The sequence below is a fragment of the Macaca thibetana genome, chromosome 15 (assembly GCF_024542745.1).
Source record: "Macaca thibetana thibetana isolate TM-01 chromosome 15, ASM2454274v1, whole genome shotgun sequence".
Classification (NCBI taxonomy): Eukaryota; Metazoa; Chordata; class Mammalia; order Primates; family Cercopithecidae; genus Macaca; species Macaca thibetana.
In genome coordinates this window covers 30,782,398-30,808,822 of record NC_065592.1, presented here as the reverse complement: position 1 = coordinate 30,808,822, position 26,425 = coordinate 30,782,398, and the positions used below count along the sequence as shown (strand labels likewise).

General features: G+C 39.8%; 2 protein-coding genes across 6 annotated transcripts in view; both read right to left on the bottom strand.

Annotated features, from left to right (window-relative positions):
• The window catches only part of CTNNAL1 (catenin alpha like 1), a 264,318-nt gene that overhangs the window by 154,269 nt on the left and 83,624 nt on the right, over nucleotides 1-26,425 (bottom strand). The window lies entirely within an intron of this gene.
• Nucleotides 1-26,425, bottom strand: part of TMEM245 (transmembrane protein 245) — a 123,725-nt gene that overhangs the window by 96,516 nt on the left and 784 nt on the right. For all 5 annotated transcript variants that reach the window (XM_050759549.1, XM_050759548.1, XM_050759547.1 and 2 more), the window contains exons 2-3: nucleotides 15,236-15,353; nucleotides 13,305-13,406 (exon numbers count right to left, since the gene is read on the bottom strand). In XM_050759549.1, the coding sequence (XP_050615506.1) occupies nucleotides 13,305-13,406; nucleotides 15,236-15,353 (220 nt within the window). The remainder of the gene's footprint in view (nucleotides 1-13,304; nucleotides 13,407-15,235; nucleotides 15,354-26,425) is intronic.

Here is a 26,425-nt window from a genome sequence, read left to right as displayed (position 1 = left end):
ATTCCACAAATGAGTATGCGAATATATGGGTATTATGCAAAACCATATAGATCTATAAATTACATAACTCAGTACAGGCAAAATCTACCACTTTAAAATCTACAGGAACAACATGACCTTGTTTCATGTTATATATTTCCATGTTAAATTCCTAATAGGTAGTGCCAACCTCAATCATTTGCACTAAATTCAAGCAAAACATTCACTGGCAAAGGAGGTCTGTCAACCTTTAACCTTCTACAGCAGACAAGGAAGAATAGCTCACACATCATCAGGTTCTAGCACACTTTCTTGCACACTAGACTGGAGAGCTAAAAAATTGTATTTTTGGATTCCCCTGTAGCTAAGGTCTCACACGTGACAGTTTCTAACAAGCAGGTATACCTGTGCAAGACTTGAGAGCCTGAAGTGGCACACTGTAATCTGGAAGCCACAGAGCTCTCGCGTCAAACACAGTCTGTCAGGAAGGCACATAGTTTTTCTGCAGCAACTTAGCAGAAGTTCTGATGTCTGATCTCTAACTTCATGGTGAGCAGCAGCAGCCGTGGCCCTCTGCCCAAACAGTCCTTCAGTGTCACTGAGCATTTCTCCTGATTGCACTGCTTCTGCCTGTGTCAAATTCCAAGATTAGTTGTCTGGTCTTTCCAGAAATTCCATGTGCAAAAATTGTAAGCGCTAACCAATACCTCCTACTATTTATTTAAACTACCTGGAATAGATTCTATTGTTCACAACTAAGAACACTAGCAATTCCTAGTCACCAAATCATACACCCACACTCATACAACTGAGACATTATTTTTGGTAGGCCAAGACTCAGTATGGTAACATAGGATTCTGCCACACCAATGAAAAGAGCCATGACCCTTCAGAAAGCCGATGAATTTCAGCTCCAAATTAACTCCACACACCCAAATATCCAAGGCTGGCCCTCTCCCAGAAAGCAGCAAGCCAAAGCCTGAGGTGGGGCTCTTTGGTAGATTCAGACATCAGGATAAGAGTACTCACCTTGCTCAATCATACCCTGGCCCTCCTCTAATAAATGCCCCTGTGACCTGAAAGAGTTTATTTTTAGATATGGTATCATATCTCTCAATATTAAAGAAATTCAAACTCATGGTCTGAGAAGAAAGCATAAGTTAGATTTCTGGATTAGGACCTTACTCTCCTGGCCTGTGTATCCAAGGTCCTCCTGAAATGCCAATAAGACAGCAAGGGTTGACAGAGAAAAACGGTCTTTCATTTCTTACATGTACTGTGTGCTGGGGAGAAAGACACAGACCCTGCCCCCAGGGAGTCTAGTAAAAGACATTAATTAAAGAACCACACAAATAAACGTGTGTATACAAATTATGGTTGCTATAAAAAAAAAATCCTGGGTATCTTGTGACATCCTAACAATATCCTGGGCAGAAGGAAAGCTGTGAGAAGAACCCAGCATATTGAAGACAGTGAAAGAAGGTCAGTGTGTCTGGAACACAGACAGCTAGTAAGAAACTGGTATCAAATAGACAAGGCTGGAGAGGTAAGCCAGATGATGCAGATCACAGAACACTGTATGAAGGACTTTAGTCTTTATTCTAAGAGGAAGAAGAAAGCACTGAAGAGTTTCAAACAGGATAGTAGTCTTTTTTTCACTGAAATTTTATTGAGATAAAAGTATACTCATATGCAGTTGCAAGAAATAATCCCAGTGTACCACCATTTGTCCAGTTTCTCCTGACACAAGATACAGAACAGCATCATCACTACAAGGTCTCTCATGTTGACCTTTTATAACCACACTCAACTGCCTCTCACCCCTCTCACCACCCTGTAAATAAATAACCCGTTTAAGATATAAGACCATTCCTGCTTGTCTGGAGAAAGAGAGACTAGAGGGGACCTATAATGGGTACAGGGAGATAAGTTGTTGCAGTACTATAGGAAAGACATGATGCCAGCATAGTCTATAGCCACAACAGGAGAGATGGGGAAAAGTGGCTGCGTTAAAGAAACATAGAAGAGTCAAAGTGGACCACACTTGGTGAGGAAGCAATAAAGGGAATCAAAGAGATGATGGTATCCAGGTTTCCAGACTATGGTTAGATAGAGAACATGTAGCAGAACTGGATGAAGATTTTTGGCATATTAGAGTTATTTTTAGACTTTCAGATAGAAGTTCCACAAACAGGCTGGGTGCAGTGGCTCATGCCTGTAATCCCAGCACTTTGGGAGGCCAAGGTGGACAGATCACCTGAGGTCAGGAGTTCGAGACCAGCCTGGCCAACACGCTGAAACCCCGTCTCTACTAAAAATACAAAAATTAGCTGGGCATGGTGGCGCATGCCTGTAATCCCAGTTACTCAAGAGGCTGAGGCAGGAGAATCGCTTGAACCCGGGAGGCAGGGGTTGCAGTGAGCCTAGATCGCGTCACTGAGCTGAGATCACATCATTCAGCTGAGATCACGCCAGTGAGCCAAAATCACACCACAGCACTCTGCCTGGGTGACAGAGTGAGACTGTCTCACAAAAAAAAAAGAAAAAAGTTCCACAAACAAACTGACCTATACCAGAGATGGGGCAAGACTTAGCTTCGCAGCAGTACACCCAGGGGGGATCTTTTAGGCCCCACTCAAGAGCAAAGTTTGGGAACACCTCATGGCCTGGGACAATACAGTAGAAAAAGGAAAAACAAAAACAAAGACCTTCAGGTCAAAAATTTTAAAAATTAAGAATTCTCTCTTACATAAGATTACAGACTAGTCAAGGGTCTTGAATTACTAAACTGGCCTCTTCAAGAGTAATTTAATTAAGTGGTCACTCTTCGTCACTCATCTAGAGACACTGTAAGAAAAGTAAGTCCCTGGCCGGGCGTGGTGGCTCACGCCTGTAATCCCAGCACTTTGGGAGGTCGAGGCGGGCGGATCACAAGATCAGGAGATCAAGACCATCCTGGCTAACATGATGAAACCCCGCCTCTACTAAAAATACAAAAAATTAGCCGGGCGTGGTGGCGGGCGCCTGTAGTCCCAGCTACTCAGGAGGCTGAGGCAGGAGAGTGGCGCAAAACCAGGAGGCGGAGGTTGCAGTAAGCCAAGATCACGCCACTGCACTCCAGCCTGGGCGACAGAGCAAGACTCCATCTCCAAAAAAAAAAAAAAAGAAAAGAAAAAGAAAAAGAAAATTAAGTCCCTTGATGGTTTTTGCAAAATAACAAGATCATTGGATAACTCTTCAAATAATGGACTTTCAGTTCAGCTGCATTTTAACTTACATTTCTAAATGCCTACTAAGCATTCACTCACCAAATAGGCGAATAGGCTATATGCTGATATAAGAAACTAAGACCCTGGTCTCAAATTCAGTCTGATACTTAAGAGCTAATGTAAAGTAAGTGTAAACTGTTAGGGAGCAGTTTGGAAATCAAACCCATGCGGGGAGGTCTGGGAAAGGTTTCCAAAGGAGCTGTCTGACAAGAATATTGAAAGATGCCATCCTTTAAATCCATTTTAACAAAAGTGAGCTAGATAAAGAAGACAGAACAGTTCTACCTCGGAAAGGAAGCTCCTGAGAGACTGGTGTCTTAGAGGGCAGGGGGAGAAAAGTGTTTCAGGAAGACAAAAAAGCAGGTGTGAAGACACAAAGGCAAGCAAAAGCAGAGTGTCCTCTTCAAAGAACTCTAGGAAGTTCAATCAGGCCGGAAGATAGTATGAATGAGAACAGCAGAGTAGCATAAGAACGCAGAGGGAAGCTGGGATCAGGGCACGAAAGGTCTCACGTTTACTATGAGGAAGCAGCACGATTCAGTGGCTGGAAGCACAGGTGAGGAAAGAAGACTCCCCAGGTTCAAATCCCAGGTCTATTCTTACTACTTAGATGGCTATAGGCAAGTTAGTTAACATCAAGATGTCCCAGTCTCCTCATGTGTAAAAATGAGGCTTACATAAATTTGTATCTAATGTGACAATGAAGTGAAACAATACATATAAAATGATGGCTGGGCACAGTGGCTCACACCTGTAATCCTAGTACTTTAGGAGGCTTAAGGCAGGTAGATCAACCGAGGCCAAGAGTTCTAGACCTGCCTGGCCAACATGGTGAAACTCCATCTCTATTAAAAATACAAAAGAATTAGCTGGGTGTGGTGGCACGCGCCTGTAATCCCAGCTTCTTGGGGCTGAGGCAGGAAATCACTTGAACCCGGGAGGCAGACGCTTCAGCGAGCCAAGACGGCACCACTGCACTTCAGCAGGGGCGACAGAGCAAGACTCCATGTCGAAAAATAAATAAATAAATAAAGTTTAGAACAACGCTGGGTATGTAGGAAGTACTCAATAAATGTTAGCTATCATCATCATCAATATCAATCTATTGGCTTTGACAGTATAAACTAGAAGTAGAAGCCACTAACACTTCTATAGTATTTCTTTGCACCTCTCCTCCCCTTTCTACTTTATATTATAGCCATCTATTTTCCCTTAGTAGATATTTTTAGATCTCCCCACAAAGCTAAGCAAAGTATCTTGTATCTATAGAGTAGGCACTGAAAGATTCGAGAAAAAGCTAAAACCAATCAATTAAATCTTCAAAACTGTGGCTTAAGGAATAACTCTCCAACTTGCTAATGGCACTAAAATATGCAGTAAATATGCAATAAAGCTTAGCTACATCAATGGAAGCTGCAATATTTTTCTAGTTAATACACAAATGACTCAGCAAATTTTTCGAGCACCTCAAACTTCACAAAAGCATGAAAGGAGTAGCACATACAGAAAATCAACAAAGTATTTGAAAATTATGAATACAAGATTTGGCAAACTGCTTTTATCCAACAGATCTGTACTTTAATGACTTCTGTCTTAGTGATACCCTTCAGCACTTCAAAAACCTCAAGGAATTGGCCTGGAACCAGAGTCCAAAAAAAACCAAAAAACAACAGTCCAGGCAGGGAGATGATAAACCTAACAGAAGAATGCCAGGACTGAGACTCTTGGCCAAGTTGTGGTATTAGAATGGTATTAGATTTAAAAGCCACAGCTAAAAATAGGCACAAAAACAAGGGAACATAATCTTGGGACTCAAGGACTGAAAAAAAAAAAAAAAGGAAAGAGCATCCAAGGTTTCAGGTATCAATCCACCCAGAGACAGGGCCAGCGTTAAGCAGAAGCCAAATAACAGGGATCTACACAAATCCAAACAAGCATGCTACTGACATTAGCAGCCTAGCACCAGGGGACAGAAACTCAGAGAGTCCGGCACACAAGAAAGAGACCTCAGGTCAGATAGTATCTGTCAATACAGCAACTCAATGATGAACAGACTAACCTTTTTAACAAGCATTGGTAAATATACTTTAAAGCCAGTCTAAATAAGGAGATACTTCTTGATCCACTCCATTCTTTTTCACAGATATAGCAGCAGTTAACAGAAATACATCCAAACATGCTTATTGGAAGGAGGCACTGCATACCAACTAAATAAAACCTCCCCAGCCTGCAAAGTTCCCTTTGAAGAAGGCTTCTGTTTCCATTACTAATGTGGAAAATACAACTCCCTCTCAATGGTTTCTAGTATCACGTCACAAGGGCCTGCAGATGGACCAGTAGACTTTTCTCTAGGCCTGTTTAACTTGCACTATCAGAACTGGGGAGTGGGAGTGGAACAGTAAAACATTTGGTTTGCTCCCTTTTTCCAATTTGGGCTTGACTGAACCAAACTTGTTCATATCTCATGCTATCCCAAAACAAGTAAGGCAACTATCAGGATTTGTCTCTGCAAAGACATTTCTAGTCATTTACAAACAATTACCAATGCCAGGAGGAACAGCACTCAGCAGTACTCGCTGGTACTTCTCAGGCTGGGTACCCAGGCTATTATAGATATATCTGATGCTTGTTTCATTAACTTTTGAAGAAATTTCTTATACTCAGAAAAAATGGCTCTCTGAGCCTAAGTTTCTTCATTTGTAAAATAAGTATAACACCAATCTCACTAGACTGCTTAAAAAAAATTGAGCATTTTTTAAGAGTCTAACACAGCCTTGCTTATAGGAGATAACGATGCTAGTGTCCCTCTTTCCTCAGACGCCAAGGGAACATACTGAAGGTGGATTCCAGGTGCCATGGTTTGAGTGTTTGTCCTCCAAAACTTGTGTTAAATTTGTCATTATCACAAGTATTAATAGGTAGGACCTTTAAGAGGTGATTAGGCCATCAGGGCTCAGTCCTCATGGGTAGGATTAATGTCATTACAAACAGGTGAGTTCAGCCCCAGTCCTCTCTTGCTTGCCCTTGTACCACGTGATGACACAGCAAGAAGACTCTCACCAGATGCCAGCACCTTGACAGTGGACTTCTCAGCCTCCAGAACTGTAAGCCAATAAATTTCTGTTCATTGCAAGTTACCAAGTCTGTGTTACTCTGTCACAGGCAGCACAAAACAGACTAAGACATAAGGTTTCTACTAAGTAAGGTTTCTGGGATCTAGGAGGCAAGGAAGCTAGGTCATGTAGTTAAGTCAACAGGACCAATATGGAAAACTGAAGGAGCTGACAACTACAACTGACGCAAGAAGGATGAGTAGTCAATACTTTTTCAGGATGACTGACACTTACTCAAAGAGCCTGGGGAGGGGAAAGAACACTGGGCTTAGGGTCAAGAACCTACGTTTATTTATTATCATTATTATTACTTTTAAGACAGGGTCTCACCTCTGTAGCCCAGGCTAGAATACAGTGGCATGATTACTACTCACTGCAGCCTTGACCTGGGCTCAAACAATCCTCCAGCTTCAGCCCTCCCAGTAGCTGGGACTATAGATGCACACTACCACACCCAGCTAATTTTTATTTTATTTTATTTTTATTTATTTATTTTCTGTAGAGACAGGGTCTCACTATCTTTCCCAGGCCAGGCTAGTCTTGAACTCCTGGGCTAAAGCAATCCTCCTGCCTTGGCCTCATAAAATACTGGAATTATAGCATGAGCCATGCCTGGCCAAGGACCTAAGTTTAAATCTTAGCTCCACTAGTCACATGTGTGACTGCAGGCTAGTCAGTTAATCTCTAGAAGTATCTTCATCTGTAAATGAAGATACCATCTATTTTACAAAGATTTATTTGTATGGGTTCTGTTTTGTTTGCTTGTGGATTTAAAAAGATAGCACATTTAAAAGCACTTAAAAGTTCTTGGCGGCCAGGCGCGGTGGCTCAAGCCTGTAATCCCAGCACTTTGGGAGGCTGAGACGGGCGGATCATGAGGTCACAAGATCAAGACCATCCTGGCTAACACAGTGAAACCCCGTCTCTACTAAAAAATACAAAAAACTAGCCAGGTGAGGTGGCGGGCGCCTGTAGTCCCAGCTACTCAGGAGGCTGAGGCAGGAGAATGGCGTGAACCCAGGAGGCGGAGCTTGCAGTGAGCTGAGATCCGGCCACTGCACTCCAGCCTGGGTGACAGAGCGAGACTCCGTCTCAGGGAAAAAAAAAAAAAAAAAAAAGTTCTTGGCTCATGACAGGCACTTAAATATTCTTCCCTTATTATCTTAAGCTTTTGGGAAATACTATGTTAGAACTTCTCAGGTCTAAGAGGAAACCACTGAGTAAGACCCTTGGGTTGAGAAGGAACCACTGAAACTAACTCAGCAATGATTCACAAGAAGAGTTTTCTGAGGCTGAGGTGGGAGCACTGCTTGAGCCCAGGAGTTCAAGCTGCAGTGAGCTATGGTCACACCACTGCACTCCAGCCTGGGCAACAGAGCGAGTGTCAGTCTCTAAAAACAAAAATATGAATAATAAATAGAAGAGTATTCTGGGTCTAGGAACCAAATTCAGGCTTTGAATTCTGATGAAATCCAGGACTAATTCTGTGAGTCTAGTGAACCACAGATCACGAAAGTTTCTACAGCACAAAACCTTCAAAGCTCAGAAGACACACAGAAGGATACTCACACAAGTGACTGGAAAACAAGAGCAAGTGACACAACGGGACATTGGAAATGACAAGGAAAGAGCAGATGCACACATTGTCGTGGCAGTATACTAAAGCATTCCCGTATCTACCTATATTACAGTGACATCTACAGCAGGAAACTGTAAGTATAAGAGAAGGGCTGTCCCATTACACACCAGATGATTTGAGTTCTGATACTTAAACAGAAACAATGTTCTTAGGGGCAAGAAGAAAAAAATACTCAAAAATTTAGAAAAAAAAAATATTTAAAAGATTTATTTTATGATGAGGATTATTTAGACTAGAAGTCCAGAAAGGGATTCTAGATCAGTAATCACCTACCTTGACGCAGGTTGAAATGAGAGTAAAAGAAAACAAATAAAACCAAGATTTCCAAATCTGTACTCAACATTTATTCTGTGTGTCTGTGATTTCCTTCCTTGTCATAGCCGGTAATACAAATAACAGCAATCTGGCTTGCATATCAGCATATCACTATTCTAAGTTTACGGCTGGTAATCATCATCGACCATGGTCTCCTTTTTCCCCTTGCTCAAAAATTGGTCTTAGAAGTCTTATCCTTACAGTTTTCTAGGCTGACGCCATCAGATGACTAGAATTTACACCGTAGAGAAAACAGAATTGCAACCTTCGGTTTAGACCTGCATTACTTATATTTTTATAATAATTACTTACTTGGCCCTGGACAAAAGTAGTCAAAAGGGGAAACCATTCTGGGGTAAGGGGTAAAGGGTAAGCAGAGCTGTCTGAGTCACTTGCTATTAGGTGAACGAAAACACAGGAGATAAAACTAACCAGAGAAACAAGTCGAAACTGCTAAGCTTTCTACAACAGTTGCCAAAACAGGAAATTTACTTCCACTAGGCAGATATATAACCACAAAGTTTAACAGATTATAACCAGAAAGACAGGCTGAACAAAGAAAACTTAGACACCAAAATATAAAATAAAATAAAATAAAATCCTCCCTATTTTCCACTGTGAGAGAGATATGTAGTTAAGGTTACTTTGCTTCAGGTATTTTAAAATTCTAAACATATATTTATAAATAAAAATATGGCTTACAATTGCTAGATATTACTCATTTATCAAATAAAATAAAAAGCAAATTAATTTTTTAAAACTTTTGCAAGGTACCTGTACAAACACACCAGAGTGCCACAAACAGCCTCATGATTAGAATAAAATGAAGACGTTAAAAATAATGCTGTATAAGTGTATTCATTGACACAGAAAGTTGATCATGACATAATTAAGTTTAAAATGTGGGTTACAAAAGAGAATGTTCACTGTAATCTAGTTTTTTGTGTGCTTTTAAAAGTCTGAAGGCAAAACAACTATTAGTTAACATTTTGGTATAATCTGTAGACGGTGAGATTTTGAGTGATTTTTAGTTTCTTTCTTTTGTTTCTCTGTATTTCCTCGCTTTACTGCAACACACATATTATCTGAGAAATTAATTCTTTTTAAAACATACTGCAGCTAGTAATCTGCTCTTGGAGTTTATTACAGCCATCAGAAAGAAGCAAGGAGCAAAGTATTGGTCAACTACAGAAGCTTTGTGTTCAGACTTACCTCTCCAGTCACAGTTGCTTCCACACGGCTGGGTAACCAGAAGTCTGGTCTGATGATTTGAGGACCACTACTATATCCTGACAACCTCCCCACTTTCAACTCCTTAGAGACCTCTACCTTTAACAAACTATTTCCAGATATAGGTCACTCACAGCCAGGGTACCTCAAAACTAATCTTTAAAAGCACATGGTCTATTCAACTTTGTACTAGAAATTCCAACCAGAGCAATCTGGCAAGAAAAATAAATTACAGGCATGCAAATTAGAAAGGAAGAAGTCAAACTATCCCTATTGTAGATGACTGACCTTATATATGCAAAATCCTAAAGAATATACCAAAGAACTACTGAAGCTAATAAATTGAGCAGAGCTGAAGGATGCAAGATCAACAAGCAAAAAATCTGTTTTATTTCTACCCAGCGGCAATAAACCATCCAAAAAGAAAATTAAGAAAACAATTCCACATGATAGTATCAAAAAGAATAAGGAATAAATTAAAGGTGCAAGACATATACAAAGAAAACTTCAAAACACTGCTGACTCCTATGTTCATTGCAGCACTGTTCACAATAGCCACAATTTGGAAGAAACCTAAGTATCCATCAACAGATAAATGGATAAAGAACATGTGGTACTTATACACAATGGAGTACTATTCAGCCAAAAAAAACAGAATGAGATCCTGTCATTTGTAACAACATGGATGGAACTGGAGGCCGTATAAGCTAAGTGAAATAAACTAGGCACAGAAAGACAAACATCTAATGTTATCACTTATTTGTGGGATCTAAAAATCAAAACAATTGAACTCAGAGATAGAGAGCAGAGGATGGTTACCAGAGGCTGGGAAGCATAGTGGGAGGGTAAGGGGAAGCTGGAAGTAGTTATTAATAGGTACCAAAAAAATTAAAAAGAATGGACAGGGCACGGTGGCTCATGCCTGTAATCCCAGCACTTTGGGAGGCCAAGGCAGGCGGACCACCTGAGATCAGGAGTTCAAGACCAGCCTGGCCAACGTGGTGAAACCCCGTCTCTACAACAATACAAATATTAGCCAGGCATAATGGTGGGTGCCTGTAATCCCAGCTACTCAGGAGGCTGAGGCAGGAGAATCACTTGAACCCGGGAAGTGGAGGCTGAAAAGAGCTGAGATCATGCCATTGCACCCCAGCCTGGCCAACAGAGCGAGACCCCATCTCAAAAAAAAAAAGAAAGAATAAGACCTAGTATTTGATAGCACAATCTGAGGGTGAGGCAGGAGAATCGCTTGAACCTGGGAGGTAGAGGCTGCAGTGAGCTGAGATTGTGCCATTACACTCCAGCCTGGCCAATAGAGCGAGACTCCATCTCAAAAAAACAAAAAAATTAAAAAGAATAAGACCTAGTATTTGATAGCAAAACAATTATTGACTGTAGTCAATAATTTAATTGTATATTTTAAAATAACAAAGAGTATAATTGGATTGTTTATAGCAAGGGATAAATACTTGAGGAGATGGGTACTCCATTTTACTTGATGTGATTATTAGACATTACATGCCTGTGTCAAAACATCCCATGTACCCCATAAATATATACACCTACTATGCAGCCACAAAAAATAAAATTTAAAATTTAAAAAAAAAAACTGCTGAAAAATTAAAGTGTAATGAAATAAATGGAAATGCATCCCATGCTCATAAATTGTAAGGTTTTTGTGGTTTTGTTTTTTTATATTGTAAAGATGGCAATGCTTTCCCAAGTGATCTCTAGATTGAATGCAATCCCTATCAAAATCCCAACAGGCTTTTCTGTAAAAACAGAAAAGCTGATCTTAAATATGGAAATGCAAGGGACCAAAAAATAGTCAAAACAATTTTGAAAAAGAAGAATAAAGTTGGAGGATTCATGCTTCTGAATTTCGAAACTACAGTAATCAAAAGAATGTGTTAACTGACATAAGGATAGACATATAGATCAGTGAAACACAACACAAAGGGCAGAAATAAACCCATACATATATGGTCAATTGATTTCTGACAAGGGTGCCAAGGCCATCTTCAACAAACAGTGCTGAGAGAACTGAATATATGCAGGCAAAAGAATGAGGTTGGACCCTTACCTCACTTAATGTACAAAAATTATTTCAAAACGGATCAATGACCTACATATAAGAGATAAAAGTATAAAATTCTTAAAAGGAAACTTAAGGGTAAGTATTCACCAACCGTAGATTTGGCAATTGTTTTTCAGATGACACCAAAAACACAAGCAATAAAAGAAAAAATAAATTGGACTTCATCAAAAAAATTTCTGTGCATCAAAACAGACGGACTATCAAGAGAGTAAAAATATAACCCACCAATGAAATATTTACAAATCATATATTTGATAAGGGTCTAGTAGCTATATAAAGAATTCTTAAAATGAAACAACAAGCAACAAGGCAAACAATTTAATATTTTTTAAAGGGGAAAGAATTTGAATAAACATTTCTCCAAAGAAGAGAAACAAATGGCCAAAAAGCAAATGAAAAGATGCTCAACATCATTAGTTATTAGGGAAATGCAAATGAAAACAACAATGAGATACCACTTCATACCCACTAGACTGGCCATTATCAAAAAGTGAAAAATAATAGATGTCGACAAGGATGCAGAGAAATTAGAATCCTGATACATTGCTGGTAGAAATTTGAATGGTACATCTGCTATGGAAAATAGTTTGGCAGTTCCTTAAAAAATTAAACACAGAATTACCATATGACCCAGTAATTCTACTCATAGGTAAATATTCAAAAGAACTGAAAATGTGTATTCAAATAAATACTTGCACACAAACGTTCACAGAGGCACTATTCACAATAGCCAAATGGTAGAAATAACTCAAATATCCATCAACTGACAAGCAGATAAACAAAATGTGGTATACTCTTACCATGGAATATGATTCAGCCATAAAAAGGAATGAAGTACTGATATATGTACAGGGTTTCTTTCTGAGGTGATGAAAATGTCTTGGAGCTAGATAGAGGTCATGGTTGCACAACATTGTGATATACTGTATGCCTTTTTTTTTTTTTTTTTTTTTGAGACAGAGTCTCACTCTGTCGCCAGGCTAGAGTGCACTGGCACGATCTTGGCTCACTGCAACCTCCACCTCCCGGGTTCAAGCAATTCTTCTGCCTCAGTCTCCCAAGTAGCTGGGACTACAGGCACACACTACCATGCCCAGCTAATTTTTGTATTTTTAGTAGAGATGGGGTTTCCCCATATTGGCCAGGCTGGTCTCAAACCTCGTGATCTGCCCACCTCAGCCTCCCAAAGTGCTGGGATTACAGACGTGAGCCACTGCACCCAGCCTGTATGCCATTTTTAAATGGTTACTGCACTGGTAGCCCTTGCTACTTGGGAGGCTGAGGTAGGAAAACCCCTGAGCCCAGGAGTTCAAGGTTACAGTGAGCTATCATTGTGCCACTGCACTCCAGCCTGGGCAACACAGCAAGACCCCATCACTAAAAAATAAAATAAAAATATTTTATTTTATAAAAATAAGATATTTTAATAAAATTAAAATCAATGGCTTATGATTAATTTTAAGTTATATATGCCTCAATAAAATAATACCAAAACAAAGCATGGTCTAACAACCTAAAACATTTTAAACGATTTATTTTCCATTCAGAAACCATCATAGGTTTTTAAATAAATTAAAAGTTATTTCATCATAGCATTTTTTAAAAAGCTACTCTCCAAAATGCTTCAAAGAGTAATATTAATAGAACGCCCTATTTCTTACCAGAAGACTCTTTTCCATTCTGTTTTTCATACAGGGTGCCCACAGACATCAGGAAAACAATAACCAAGAATACTGGAATTCTCCATGAGCCAGCGAGGGATGCTGCAAATTAAGAATTAACATTTTTAGTGAAATAAAAACATAGTACTTGTTTTTACAAAACCGAATTTTGTAGTTTGACAGAACAATCTGGTATATATGTTAATTACAGAATTACTTATCAGGCAAAAAAAAATTTTTAAGTCCATTAGATAGATTAAACTTCAAGGTTTCCCAAAATTAAGTTCATCCCTGTTCTCAGAGGCCCCTGGTCAAATGGATAGGGTATATGCCAGCCTACCTTTAATGGGGTTTAAAGACAGTCTATTGTAATGCATATCAAGGGTCTAAAACCATCCCGAACTCAAATCACCTACTTCACCCCAGAATGACCAGAATTAGGCATATATCTCAAAGTCATAAAGTCTGACTTGGTTTCTTGAAAATACCACCGGGTGTGAACTTTCTCTCTCAAGAAAGAGAATGGCCCAAAAGAGCACAGCAAAAGAGTCAATGTCTCCTCCTCAGTGTATAATGCAAAAATGTTTACAAGTTGGCCACATGCAGTGGCTCACATCCCTAATCTCAGCACTTTGTGGGGGCCCAGGCAGGTGGGCTCATTTGAGGTCAAGAGTTCGAGACCAGCCTGGCCAGCATAGTAAAATCATGTCTCTACTAAAAATACAAAAAAAAATTAGCCAGGCGTGGTGGTACGTGCCTGTAATCCCAGCTATTTGGGAGGCTGAGGCAGGAGAATTGCTTGAACCCAGGAGCTGGAGGCTGCAGTGAGACAAGATCACACTACTGCACTGCAGCCTGGAGTGAGACTCCGTGTCAAAAAAAAAAAAAAAAAAAATGTTTACAAGTCACCAAGAAACAGGTCTCTAGCCATAACCATTTCCCTGAGTCCACCTAAAACCTCATAAACATCCCTGCCTGCCTGCCTCCTTCCTCTGCCTTCCTCAAGTTCAAAATGAGTCATATCTGACATATAGGATCTAGGAGATAAATTCCTCTATCATTCCAACTCAACAAAGCTAGAGAATAATGCTTTGTTTGACATCAAACAAAGACAGAGACATAGCTGTTTTTTATTTTATTTTTAACAATAAGTAGTAGTTCTAGAAACTAAGGCTACCCACTGCTCTGGGTTACTGAATTGTGTTGTTAAATTAGAACTTAATGTTTCCACGGGCTCAAACTTGGGAGATGAAAGTCTCAACCATAAATACCACACTGAAAAATCAACATCTGAGCAGTCAGCCACCCAGCTAACATGACAGGGAACCCATTACTCTGAGCAGCTCTGACATCAAACATCCTTATGTGGAAAAGAGATTTGTCTCTCTGAAGCTACTCACGACTCTGACATCTCTCCCTCATGGTTAGAGATCTGTTTAAAGCACTCTTTCACAGGACAGTCCTTCAAATATTAGAAATATGCTTTCATGTCTTATATCCTCCTTACCTCTATCTCCTTTCTACCCTAGACCCCCAGTTCCCTCCTCTTATCCAGAGTAAACATCTCTAGTTCCTTTTAACTGGTTCTCACACAAGATTCTGAGGACTTCCTATCGTTGACTGCTTATCTATATCCTCCCTTAAGTATGACACTCAGAAATGATATGAAAATCCAAGGGTGCTCTACTTTTTAAGATGTATTGACTTTTAAAAGGACCTTTTGGAAAATGAACATAATTAAAGACATTTTAAAGCACATCATTTTCATTAAAATTTAATGAAAGATTAAAGCATAACATTTTCTAAAGATTAAAGAATTTTAAATGCAACATATAACACTACAAAAAAATCACTTCCATTCACAGTCAGCCTCTGCAGACCTTAGGCCAGACTTAAAAAAAAAAAAAAAAAAAAAAAAAGAAGGAACCCACCTAAATGAAAAAGCAATATAATCCAGATAGGAATTGAAACTGCTCTCAAGTAGCGTTCAGTGCTTGCATTCCACTTGAATGAAACAGTCAACACATAGCCAACCACCAACGTCCAGATCTTAAATAAATGAAATAAAGACACGGCTGTAAAATCTATACACATGAAAATGAACATAGAATTATATAAAATCTGTGTCTATACAGCAGGAGGGCTCTGGACATAGCACAGAAAAGATAAAGGTTGATGGTGCCAAAGAAACGTGCCTAGGTTCTCCTCGTTTAGAGAATCTAAGTTTTGAAACATTAGGCATTTGAAATCTCACGTAGTGATATTAAATAGTTGTTTAACAAAAGATACATAGCTCAAAAACCATCTTATACATAAAATGTTTGAGATAAAATATACAAAGCATAAACCATGGATTTAAATTAAGAGTCTAATCTTGTGGAATTCCTACAGTTTTCTCTGTTAATCAATGTTTAGAAAAGAAATGGAAAGAAAAAAAAACAAGAAAAGGAAAGCTTTCCAAAAAGAATCAGGTTAAGATTCTATTGCAGCTTATAAAATATGTTTGTTACTAGGAAAATAACTCCGTAAAAGTTAGAAAGCAGCCAGCTGAAGTGTGACCCTGCTGAAATAATCTAGGCAACAGATGATTAGAACCTAATCCAGAATTATGATGTACCAGCTGAAGAAGTGTGCCTGAAAAAAAATATTATTAGAGGAACAAACAGCAGGATTTCAGAACAGAAGAATCAGCCAGGATACCCTCCTCAGTTCTTTCTATACTAAAGTTAAATGACTCTAGAGCTTACGAAGCATCAAAAGAAACCAGTATAGCCTACACAGAAACTCATATTTTAATAGAACATTTATAAAACACAGGGAATACATAATCCAGAACACATCTGAGCACAAAGAACTTAATTAACATAAGACCGAGAAGCTAAAATTCAAGTTTGACATGAATCTTGCCAAAAAAAAAAAGCACATTAAGACAAAAAGAAACTTCAAGCTATGTAATTCAGAGCATGAAGAAAAAAGAACTGATGGGATTACTAAAAAAGACAGAAAAAAACTATCTCCTACATTATTTTGGTCAAATCTGTCAATAAAAATAATCTTCACATCTTAAAAATGTTTATAGCTTCTAACCTCAGAATTCAACTTTCAGACTTTATCCTTACTAAATAATGATAAATTCTGAAAAAGCTTTAAATATAAAGAAGCTTATCAGAGTATGATTCAGAACAGTGGAAAAAGTGATTACCTAAAAGGTCAACAACTGGGAAACGATTATGACTTACTCAATAAAATGTTATGCAACCATTAAAATCACTTCTTAAAAACAAAGACTATACAGTTTTAAAATTCCCAATATCATACTAAGTTAGAAGTAAAATACAAAGAATGTATATGATGTGATTACATCTATTATATGGTGGGAGGAAAAGAAAATGTACTAAGAAGTTAGTGGCTGTATTTGGGTGGTAAGATTTTGTTCTTCCTTTCACTTTTTTCTGTATTTTCCAAATTGCCTTTAATAAGCACTAATTATTTTATAATAAAAAGGACATTAAAATATCTTCTTCAAGTAACTCTATCAGATGAAATATTAAAGAGCTCTGAAGCTCAAAAATATGAGGACATGGGAAGTGAGACTACAGCTGCTTCAAAAAGTCCAGTCTTGCTGGACCAGACCAATTAACCCTGGGAATTCAAAGAATTTGAGATCTGATGGTAGAGCGTAGAAAAAAATCTGAGTACAATAATAGTACACTTATATAACAGTCCTATGTGCCAGGCCCTATTCTAATGCTTTATATATACTAACTCATTTGATCCTCATAACCCCACAAAATAAGTACTATTATGATCCTCATTTTACACATGAAAGAAACTCAAATTTCAGAGAAGTGACTTGCCCAAGGCCACAAAGCTAATAAATGACAGAGGCAGGTTTAGAACCCAGGAATTTGGCTCCAGAGTGCACTTTTCTAACCACAGGAGAAAGAAGTGTGGTGCTAGAATACCAAAGATAAACAAAAGCTGCTCAGATTTTCACAAGGGAAAATTAAAATAGTCAATTTTGATAACTACAACTTGTTGAAATTTAAAAGAAAAAATTTCAGTAAATGGATAGTCTTCAGAGGTACGTCAGTTAGCCCCACCCTATTAAACATTATGTCAGTCACTTAGATGAAAGACTAGAGGCACAATAATCTAAAAAACTGATTTTACACAAATCAGTTACACAAAACTGAGTTGTCAATAAACACTGAGATAACATATCATGATGCAAAAAGATATCCTGAAGCCAGAACAATGGCCTAATCCAGATAAGATTAAATTATATGAAAAGAAATGCAAAGTTCTGCTTTGAGGTTCAAAACTCAACTGTACAAGTATGGAATCGAAAGAGAACATCTAAACCACTTTTCAGTTCAGTGTGAGTCAGCATATGACTAGTAGAAGCACTTATTTCTGAAAGTACAATACTCATATCAGGGAAAGTGATTGTTTCAATTAATTTTGCACACCAAACCACACAATAAAATTCAGCCTTGGAAAGGAAATAGAAATCACAACGCGATATATAAATGTAGCTGGGGGAAAAAAAAGTTTTGCTTAGAAAAGAGAAGGAATCAGCTATCCAAAATGGAATAATCATCACTAAAAGTGTTTGAGCAAACGTCAACCAGAGATGACAAAGTAAGTACTACCCTTAATAAGAAGCTGAACTGGAGGTCACAATATATACAGTACCTCCAATAAGTTTTTGTTTCTTATCTGTATGCATAAGGAATTAATATCATTTGCAGGGAGAGAAAAAATAAGAGACTGCATACTTCAGATTTTTTAAGAGAAATTTATGATCTAACAAGAAGCATGTATTTTCATCTATCAACCTGAAACTCACAGATTACCCCATTCCAGTTTAAAATAACCATTTTAAAATATACTCCCCAATTCTACTTTTAGGAGTGTTTTACAGAAGCACACTGTGCAGGCAGATATAAAAATATTCACTGTTGCCATTTACAATATAAAAAATTGAAAACAACTTAAGTATTTTATAGGGAACTATTTAAATAATGCTATCTCCAAAAATTGAGTAATTACTCAGACTTTCAACAGTATGATGGACATCAATATGCAGTGCTACAATGTCAGTTTATTCGTCCGTAAATTTATAATGGTGAAAACATACTAAACAAAAAAATATTTTAAAATATTATCTCTACATGGTTGGACTTCAAGGAGTAATTTGCTTATGTTTTTTTTTACAGGTACTTAATTTTCTTTTTCTTTTTTTTTTTTTTGAGACAGAGTCTCGCTCTGTCGCCCAGGCTGGAGTGCAGTGGCCGGATCTCAGCTCACTGCAAGCTCCGCCTCCCAGGTTTATGCCATTCTCCTGCCTCAGCCTCCCGAGTAGCTGGGACTACAGGCACCCGCCACCTCGCCCGGCTAGTTTTTTTTTTTTGTATTTTTTAGTAGAGATGGGGTTTCACCGTGCTAGCCAGGATGGTCTCGATCTCCTGACCTCGTGATCCGCCCGTCTCGGCCTCCCAAAGTGCTGGGATTACAGGCGTGAGCCACCGCGCCCGGCCTAGGTACTTAATTTTCTACTAAGGTTATGTAGTATCTTTATAAACAGAAAAAGAAGTATTTTTAACTTTTAGGAAATTCTTTTGGCTTCTGGATTTTTTTCCAGTATTTTGAAGTGTTTCCTCAGAAAAGATTCGCAGAAGTAATATCAGTTTAAGAGGTACGGGCCATTTATAAAAACACTTTAGAGTTTATATTAAGCCCATTATGATTATACAATTACCAATGGTTAAAAATGTTTATCAAAGTATTCTTTTTTTTTTTTTTTTTTTTTTTTTGAGACGGAGTCTCGCTCTGTCGCCCAGGCTGGAGTGCAGTGGCGCGATCTCGGCTCACTGCAGGCTCCGCCTCCTGGGTTTACGCCATTCTCCTGCCTCAGCCTCCTGAGTAGCTGGGACTACAGGCGCCCGCCACCGCGCCCGGCTAATTTTTTGCATTTTTAGTAGAGACGGGGTTTCACCGTGGTCTCGATCTCCTGACCTTGTGATCCGCCCGCCTCGGCCTCCCAAAGTGCTGGGATTACAGGCGTGAGCCACCGCACCCGGCCCAAAGTATTCTAATACAAATTCAGAGCTAAGAAAATCTGTTAAAAACATTTTCTAAAAGTGTTTTAGAAATCCGGGGGGAAAAAGATTTATACTGTAGCAGTATTAAAAAGAAAGAAGTGGCCAGGCGCGGTGGCTCACACCTGTAATCCTTGCACTTTGGGAGGCTGAGGCGGGCGGATCACATGAAGTCAGGAGTTCAAGATCAGCCTGGCCAATGTGGAGAAACCCTGTCTCTACTAAAAATACAAAAATTAGCCAGGTGTGGTGACATGTGCCTGTAATCCTGGCTACTCGGGAGGCTGAGGCAGGAGAATCACTTGAACCCAGGAGGTGGAGGTTATAGTGAGCCGAGATTGCACCATTGCACTCCAGCCTGGACAGCAAGAACAAAACTCCATCTCAAAAAAAAAAAAAAAAAAAAAAGAAAGAAAGAAAGACGTGTATCTCTAAGTGCTAACAAGGAAAGATATCCACAGTACAATGATAAATGAAAGAGCAAAGTACAGAACTGTATGTTATCTCATCTTTGTTTTAAAAAACAAAAAACCAAAACCTTCTACTTTGTATGTTCACATGGGCATAGAAATGAATTTAGGAGCCTTTACATCAAACAGTTAACAATAGTAACATCTGAATAGTGGGACTAGTGGTGGAGAAAAGGGATAATTCGGCCAGGCGCGTTGGCTCACGCCTGTAATCCCAGCACTTTAGGAGACCAAGATGGGCAGATCACAACGTCAGGAGTTCAACACTAGTCTGGCCAACATGGTGAAATCCCACCTCTACTAAAAATACAAAAATTAGCCAGGCACGGTGGCGGGCACCTGTAATCCCAGCTACTCGGGAGGCTGAGGCAGGAGAATTGCTTGAACCAGGGAGGCGGAGGTTACAGTGAGCCAAGATCACACCACTGCACTCCAGCCTGAGTGACAGAGCAAGAATCCGTCTCGCAGGGAAAAAACAAGAAAAGGGATAATTCACTTTTATCATATAAACTTCTATTCTGCTTATGTTTTTTTCAAATGTAACAAACATTTTACTTGAGTCAACATTTTGAATCACTAAATATCCTTTAAAATAACAAAAATAAGGATTTGTACATTCATGTTTTACACATAATTTCTAGTCTAGGAACCCTTAAGAGTTTTTTAATTCTTAAATCTTCACTAACACAGAAACATGAGGTTAACAAGTCAACTTTATATATGTTTAGCCTCTGAGCAAACCTATTCAAGTGTGAATTTATTCCAGGCATTAAATCAATGAGCCGCAGTTACAGATAAGAGGGCATATTTTTCCAAATTTATGTTCTCCAAAACGAGATGTCCTTTTCAAAATACACATTCCATAGTCGTTTTTATAGCACCAATGTGCTAGACACTACATAAGACTGCATAAAATTTGGCAACATTTACTTAGCACTTCAAGTAAAGGGAACTAATAGGCAATCACATTTTCCTTTCATTTCACACAATTATCCACATATACTTTCCTGGTTAAGTAACATATTAAATGTAGAAAACATTAACTAGAGACTCTGCCTTTTCAACTGTCTTTGTTTCATTTATTGTCATCTGGGCATTAACTGGAAAAACAACTTGGTTGCTTCTGTTACACATTTTTGCAGAACAGTTTAAGCTTTTTTTAGAGAGAATAAAACTACAGGCTGGGCGCAGAGGCTCACACCTGTAATCCCAGCACTTTGGGAGGCCAAGGCAGGTCAATCACCTGAGGTTAGGAGTTTGAGACCAGTCTGGCCAACATGGTGGAACCCCATCTCTACTAAACATACAAAAAATTAGCCAGACATGGTGGCAGGTGCCTGTAATCCCACCTGCTCGGGAGGCTGAGGCAGGAGAATCACTTGAACCTGGGAGGCAGAGGTTGCAGTGAGCCGAGAACGCGCCATTGCACTCCGGCCTGGGCAACAAGAGCTTAAATCCGTCTCCCTGCAAAAAAATACCACAACTACAAACCTCCTTCCAAGTTAAGGAGTCACAGCCCTAATCATAGCCTCAAGCAGCAACTGCTTCAGGTCCTTCAATTATCCACTTAATTCTAATGAGAAAACCATTCTCTTTGTTATATGGCAACTTAGAGTCAACAATTTTTATATTCAAAGTCTTTCACTGAGAAAACTAAGTATTAGAAACTTTCCTCTCCTTGTTTCTTGCTGCCAGGCAAGCAGAAACAAACCCAGAAATGTGTTTAAAAGTGAGTCAGTAGTGAATGGCTGACTAATGTCCACTGCTGAAGAGCCTCTTGTGATCTGTAAAATAGAACATCGTGAAATCTTAGAAATTGTTCATGCCAACCCCTCGCTTTACACAACTGGGACTGAATGTCCCAGAGGAGGGCCCTGGTCTGCCCAAGGTCACAAAGTTAGTTACTAGCAAAGCCAACTTTAGAACTTAAGGTTTTTTTTTTTTTTTTTTAATCTTTCAGCCACTATTCTCTCCACCTCATGCTTCTTTAAAAAGATGGAAACAATAGGATCAGAGACCACAGAAAAAAACAAATCTATTATTACTGCAAAAACTAAATGGTCTTCAAATTTTCCACCAAGTCTAAATTAACAGAATGAGGAAGATCAGAATGCCCCCCAACAGAGAGAAATGGTGGAGCAGGGCACACCATCAGCTTTTTCAAATTTACCTTGCATAACTCCACTATGGGAAGATGCCAAGAACTGAGTAACATATGAACCCAGTGCAACAGCTGATTTTTTTTTTAAGTGTTCTGAAGTCACTAAGTCAGTGCAATCTTCTAACCTATCCGAAACTGCTGAAAAAGAGTTACTCATCCCATAAATGATAAGTTTTTCAATTGTAAGCAGCATGGAGTTCTAGGAGACTGAAGAAATCTACAAATGGCATGAAGAGGAACCGAACTGGAAGGATAAACTAGTGACAAAGAAAAACTAAGTCCAGGCCAGGCGCGGTGGCTCATGCCTGTAATTCCAGCACTTTGGGAGGCCAAGGCGGGTGGATCACCTGAGGTCTAGAGTTCAAGACCAGCCTGGCCAACATGGTGAAACCCCGTCTCTATTAAAAATAATACAAAAATTAGCCAGGCATGGTGGTGGGTGCCTATAATCCCAGCAACTCGGGAGGCTGAAGCAAGAGAATTGCTTGAATCCGGGAGGTGGAGGTTGCAGTGGGCCGAGATCACACCATTGCACTCCAGCCTGGGCAACAAGAGCAAAACTCTGTCTCAATATACAAAATGAAAAAAGAAAAAAGAAAAACATAGGTCCCAAGAACACTAAAAAGGAAAACTGATGGGATCTGGAAAACTGCACAGGTATAAAAATAAAAGAGAAGAAAGAAGAGAGATGAATAAGGTTTCTAGATGAGTAGAATGCTGATATTCTTCTGTTTTTTCCTAGTAACCAGAATCATTTTTTTTTTTTTTTTTTTGAGACAGAGTCTCGCTCTGTCGCCCAGGCTGGAGTGTAATGGCGCAATCTGGGTTCATTACAACTTCTGCCTCCCAGCTTCAAGCAATTCTCCTGCCTAGAGTGGCTGCGATTATGGCATGCACCACCACACCCAGCTAGTTTTTGTATTTTTAGTAGAGACAGGGTTTCACCATGTTGGCCAGGCTGGTCTCAAACTCCTGACTTCAGGTGATCCACCTGCCTTGGCTTCCCAAAGTGCTGGGATTACAGGTGCGAGCCACCGCACCCAGCCTAGAATCCATTTATATTAAAAATAATTAAACACAATGAATTAGGGAAAACTTTTTAAAAATCCTTACTGAAGGTTACTACAAACAGTTTTGATAACAGCAGGACTTCAACTGCTGCTAGGTCTATTGAACGCCATTTACTGACAGCATAAACAGATCAATCTCTGAATTAGTTTTCTCACATATGAAATCCCTCCCTCCTACCTCACAGGACATTGTGAGAATGAAGTAACACCCATGTAAAAGAACCTAATCTAGTGCCTGGGACATGGCAGATGCTTAAAAGTTGGATCTTAAATGGATGAACTGTCAGTTCATCAAAACAGGGATTCACTTAAAGTTAACTATTCTCTCTGCCTCCCTCATCTATACTGCTCTTCAGCAGCAGGCCCATAGTTAAAGTAGCCTAGAAAGCATAAAGACCATGTTCTATACCAGGCAGCCCTGCTTGGGCTCATAAAGCCAAACCACTGTGAACTGTGGGATGGAAAAGTTCCAGAATGGGCCTCCTGCCCAGTCACATAACCTACTTTCACTTCATGTCAGGCCTTAATCAGCACTTTCTTTTTTATTTTAAAAGATCGGGGGCGGGGGGATCTCACTATGTTGCCCAGGCTGGTCTCACACTCCTGGGCTCAAGCAACTGGCCTCCAAAGTGCTGGGATTACAGGCATTAAGCCACTGTGCCTGGCCTTTAATCAACACTTTTTTTTTTTTTTTTGAGACAGGATCTTGCTGTTGCCCAGGCTGGAGTGTAGTGGCACAATCTCGTCTCACTGCAACCTCCACCTCTTGGGTTCAAGTGCCTCAGTTCTCGTGCCTCAGCCTCCCGAGTAGCTGGGACCACAGGCGTGAGCCACCATGCCTGGCTGACTTTTTGTATTTTTAGTAGAGACTGGGTTTCAACATGTTGGCCAGGCTGATCTTCTCGAACTCCTGGCCTCAAGTGATTCACCTGTGTGGGCCTCCTACAGTGCTGGGACTACAGGCGTGGACAACCCCACCTGGCCTTAATTAGCACTTTTGGATGAGAGCAAGGACTCCTTGTCTTCCCAGGTATACTTCACCCCAACCAACTATCCACCCTTAAACACTGCTTGAGCAAAATGCAACTCCATGCCTTGTTTCTCTGAAACTCTATCAACCTGAAGCTTCTCTTTCAAATTTAGCCCTTCTACCACTCCCTACTCACTTCTAAACTCATACTCTTATTATGTTGAGTTTGTTCGGTTTTTTTTTTTTAAACCCTCTCTCTTTTTCCTTGCTCCCAACACTTGAGCCAAACAGCTGAATTTCAAGGGTTTTTTTTTGGGGGGGGGGATGGAGTTTCGCTCATCCCCCAGGAAGGAGTGCACTGGTGCAATCTCAGCTCACTCCAACCTCTGCCTCCCAGGTTCAAGTGATTCTTCTGCCTCAGCCTCCCAAATAGTTGGGATTACAGGCGCCCACCACGACACCCAGCTAATTTTTTTTTTTTTTTTTGTATTTTTGATGAGATGGGGTTTCACCATGTTGGCCAGGCTGGTCTTGAACTCCTGACCTCAGGTGATCCACCCGCCTTGGCCTCCCAAAGTGCTGGGATTACAGGCATGAGCCACTGCATCCGGCCAATTTCAAGCTTTTAAAAAATCATTAATTGGTTGGACCTTCCTTCTCCCACTCCCAGGTCTAATCAATGTTGGCCCCCACTTCTCTTCCACTCATCCACAACCCATACAAATGAAATACAAAGATGAAGGTTTATCTTCAGTAAAAAGATACTCAAAGGTATACTCCGAGCTGTGGATGTTTCTTTAGAAGTGCTCAACTCTTTCCATTGAGTATCTGAGACAGACTGCTAGAAATGCCTCATAATCATGCCAAATTACTCACGTATTCAATTTCTTACTCTAGTATGAAAATATACTATTTACATATGGCAGGCCTTTCTTTTCTAATTTCCTACAGTTTGATGGATAAGCTCCTTGAGCAGTATCAACAGTCAAAAACGTTCGCAGAATCTATGTGTCTTTTACAAAACTGAATTTCTTGAGGAAAATAACCAAGTGTATTTTTCTTAGCACACAGTGTTCTGCCTTCTAGATAAGCAGTATTCGATCCACTTAGTTGAATTGCGAAACTGCAAGATAAACGATAAAAAGCACTGAACTGGGCCTCCATAAAAGTGAACCACAGATTCACTCCGTAAAAGTGAACCACAAAATGTGACTTTGGACCAATCACATTCTCTGGGCCTGTGGCCCATAACTGGTGAGTCATGAGCATTTATCTGTATGTCTGTCATCTCCATTAGAATATGCTCATATACCTTGAAGACGGGACCCGTATCTTAGTCCTTTTTTAAATCCCTCACAAAGCCCAGTACCTAACATATGCTCGATCAACTTTAAACACGAACCAAGAGGTGGTATTGAGGGAACAAGAGAAGAAGGGTGTTTGGGGTCATTCACCACTCTGCCAATAACCTCAGGCAAGCCACAACACTGCTGGACAGATAAGGGGAATTAGTATTTTGCAACTTAATGATGTCAAGGTACACTGAACTTTATTTCACTGACAAAAGTAGTGAATCAAAATTTGTAAACGGTACTGTTTATGAATCAATTGGCATTCTTACGCACTAAATCTCCACTTGTTTTGAACAGTCACCAGTTAAAGATGTGGATAACTAACTAGTCCACAATATAGTCTGAGTTAGGAATTGTGTCACTAGATTATCTTTGAAATCCCTTCCAATTCGAAAGCTCCCTGATTTTCTAAGAGTAAGCTCCGGGTAATCCAAGCATCACAAATCTACGTCTCTCTCCTTCACGCGGTCCGCTGCTTTACTCCAAGCGGAAGGAGGTGTGCTCTGGTATACCAGTCCGTGCACAACAGAAGTAGTTACCAAAAAGTAAATCGTGGAGAGGAAGAGGCACAGGCGGCTCAGCACCCACTGCCTTGCACAAATTATACAGAAATCACCTGAACCGAGCGAGAGGCAGCACCAGCCAGTTAAGCAAGCTTTGTTTTAGGACTTGTGAGAAATCTAAGACACTCAGACCCCTCTTTGCCCCTAAGTAGCCCTAGCCTGGTAAGAGGTCACCTTTCCTATCTGCAGGATGGCAAGTTGGCCTAGAATCTCTGAAGGTCCCTTTCAGATGCGCAGAACTGAGGGTGGCCGAAGCACTCCCGCCCTCTCCAACCAGGAGTAAAACCAAGGCCCACTGCCACGCTCTGAGGCCTCTCTCTGCAAAGCGGAATAGCGATTCTCAATCCAGGGCACTATCTCCCTAAAAGGGCCTGCGAGGATTGAGGCAAAGCGGGAAGCAGGGAGGCAATTTCAAATTATGCCCGCCCTCT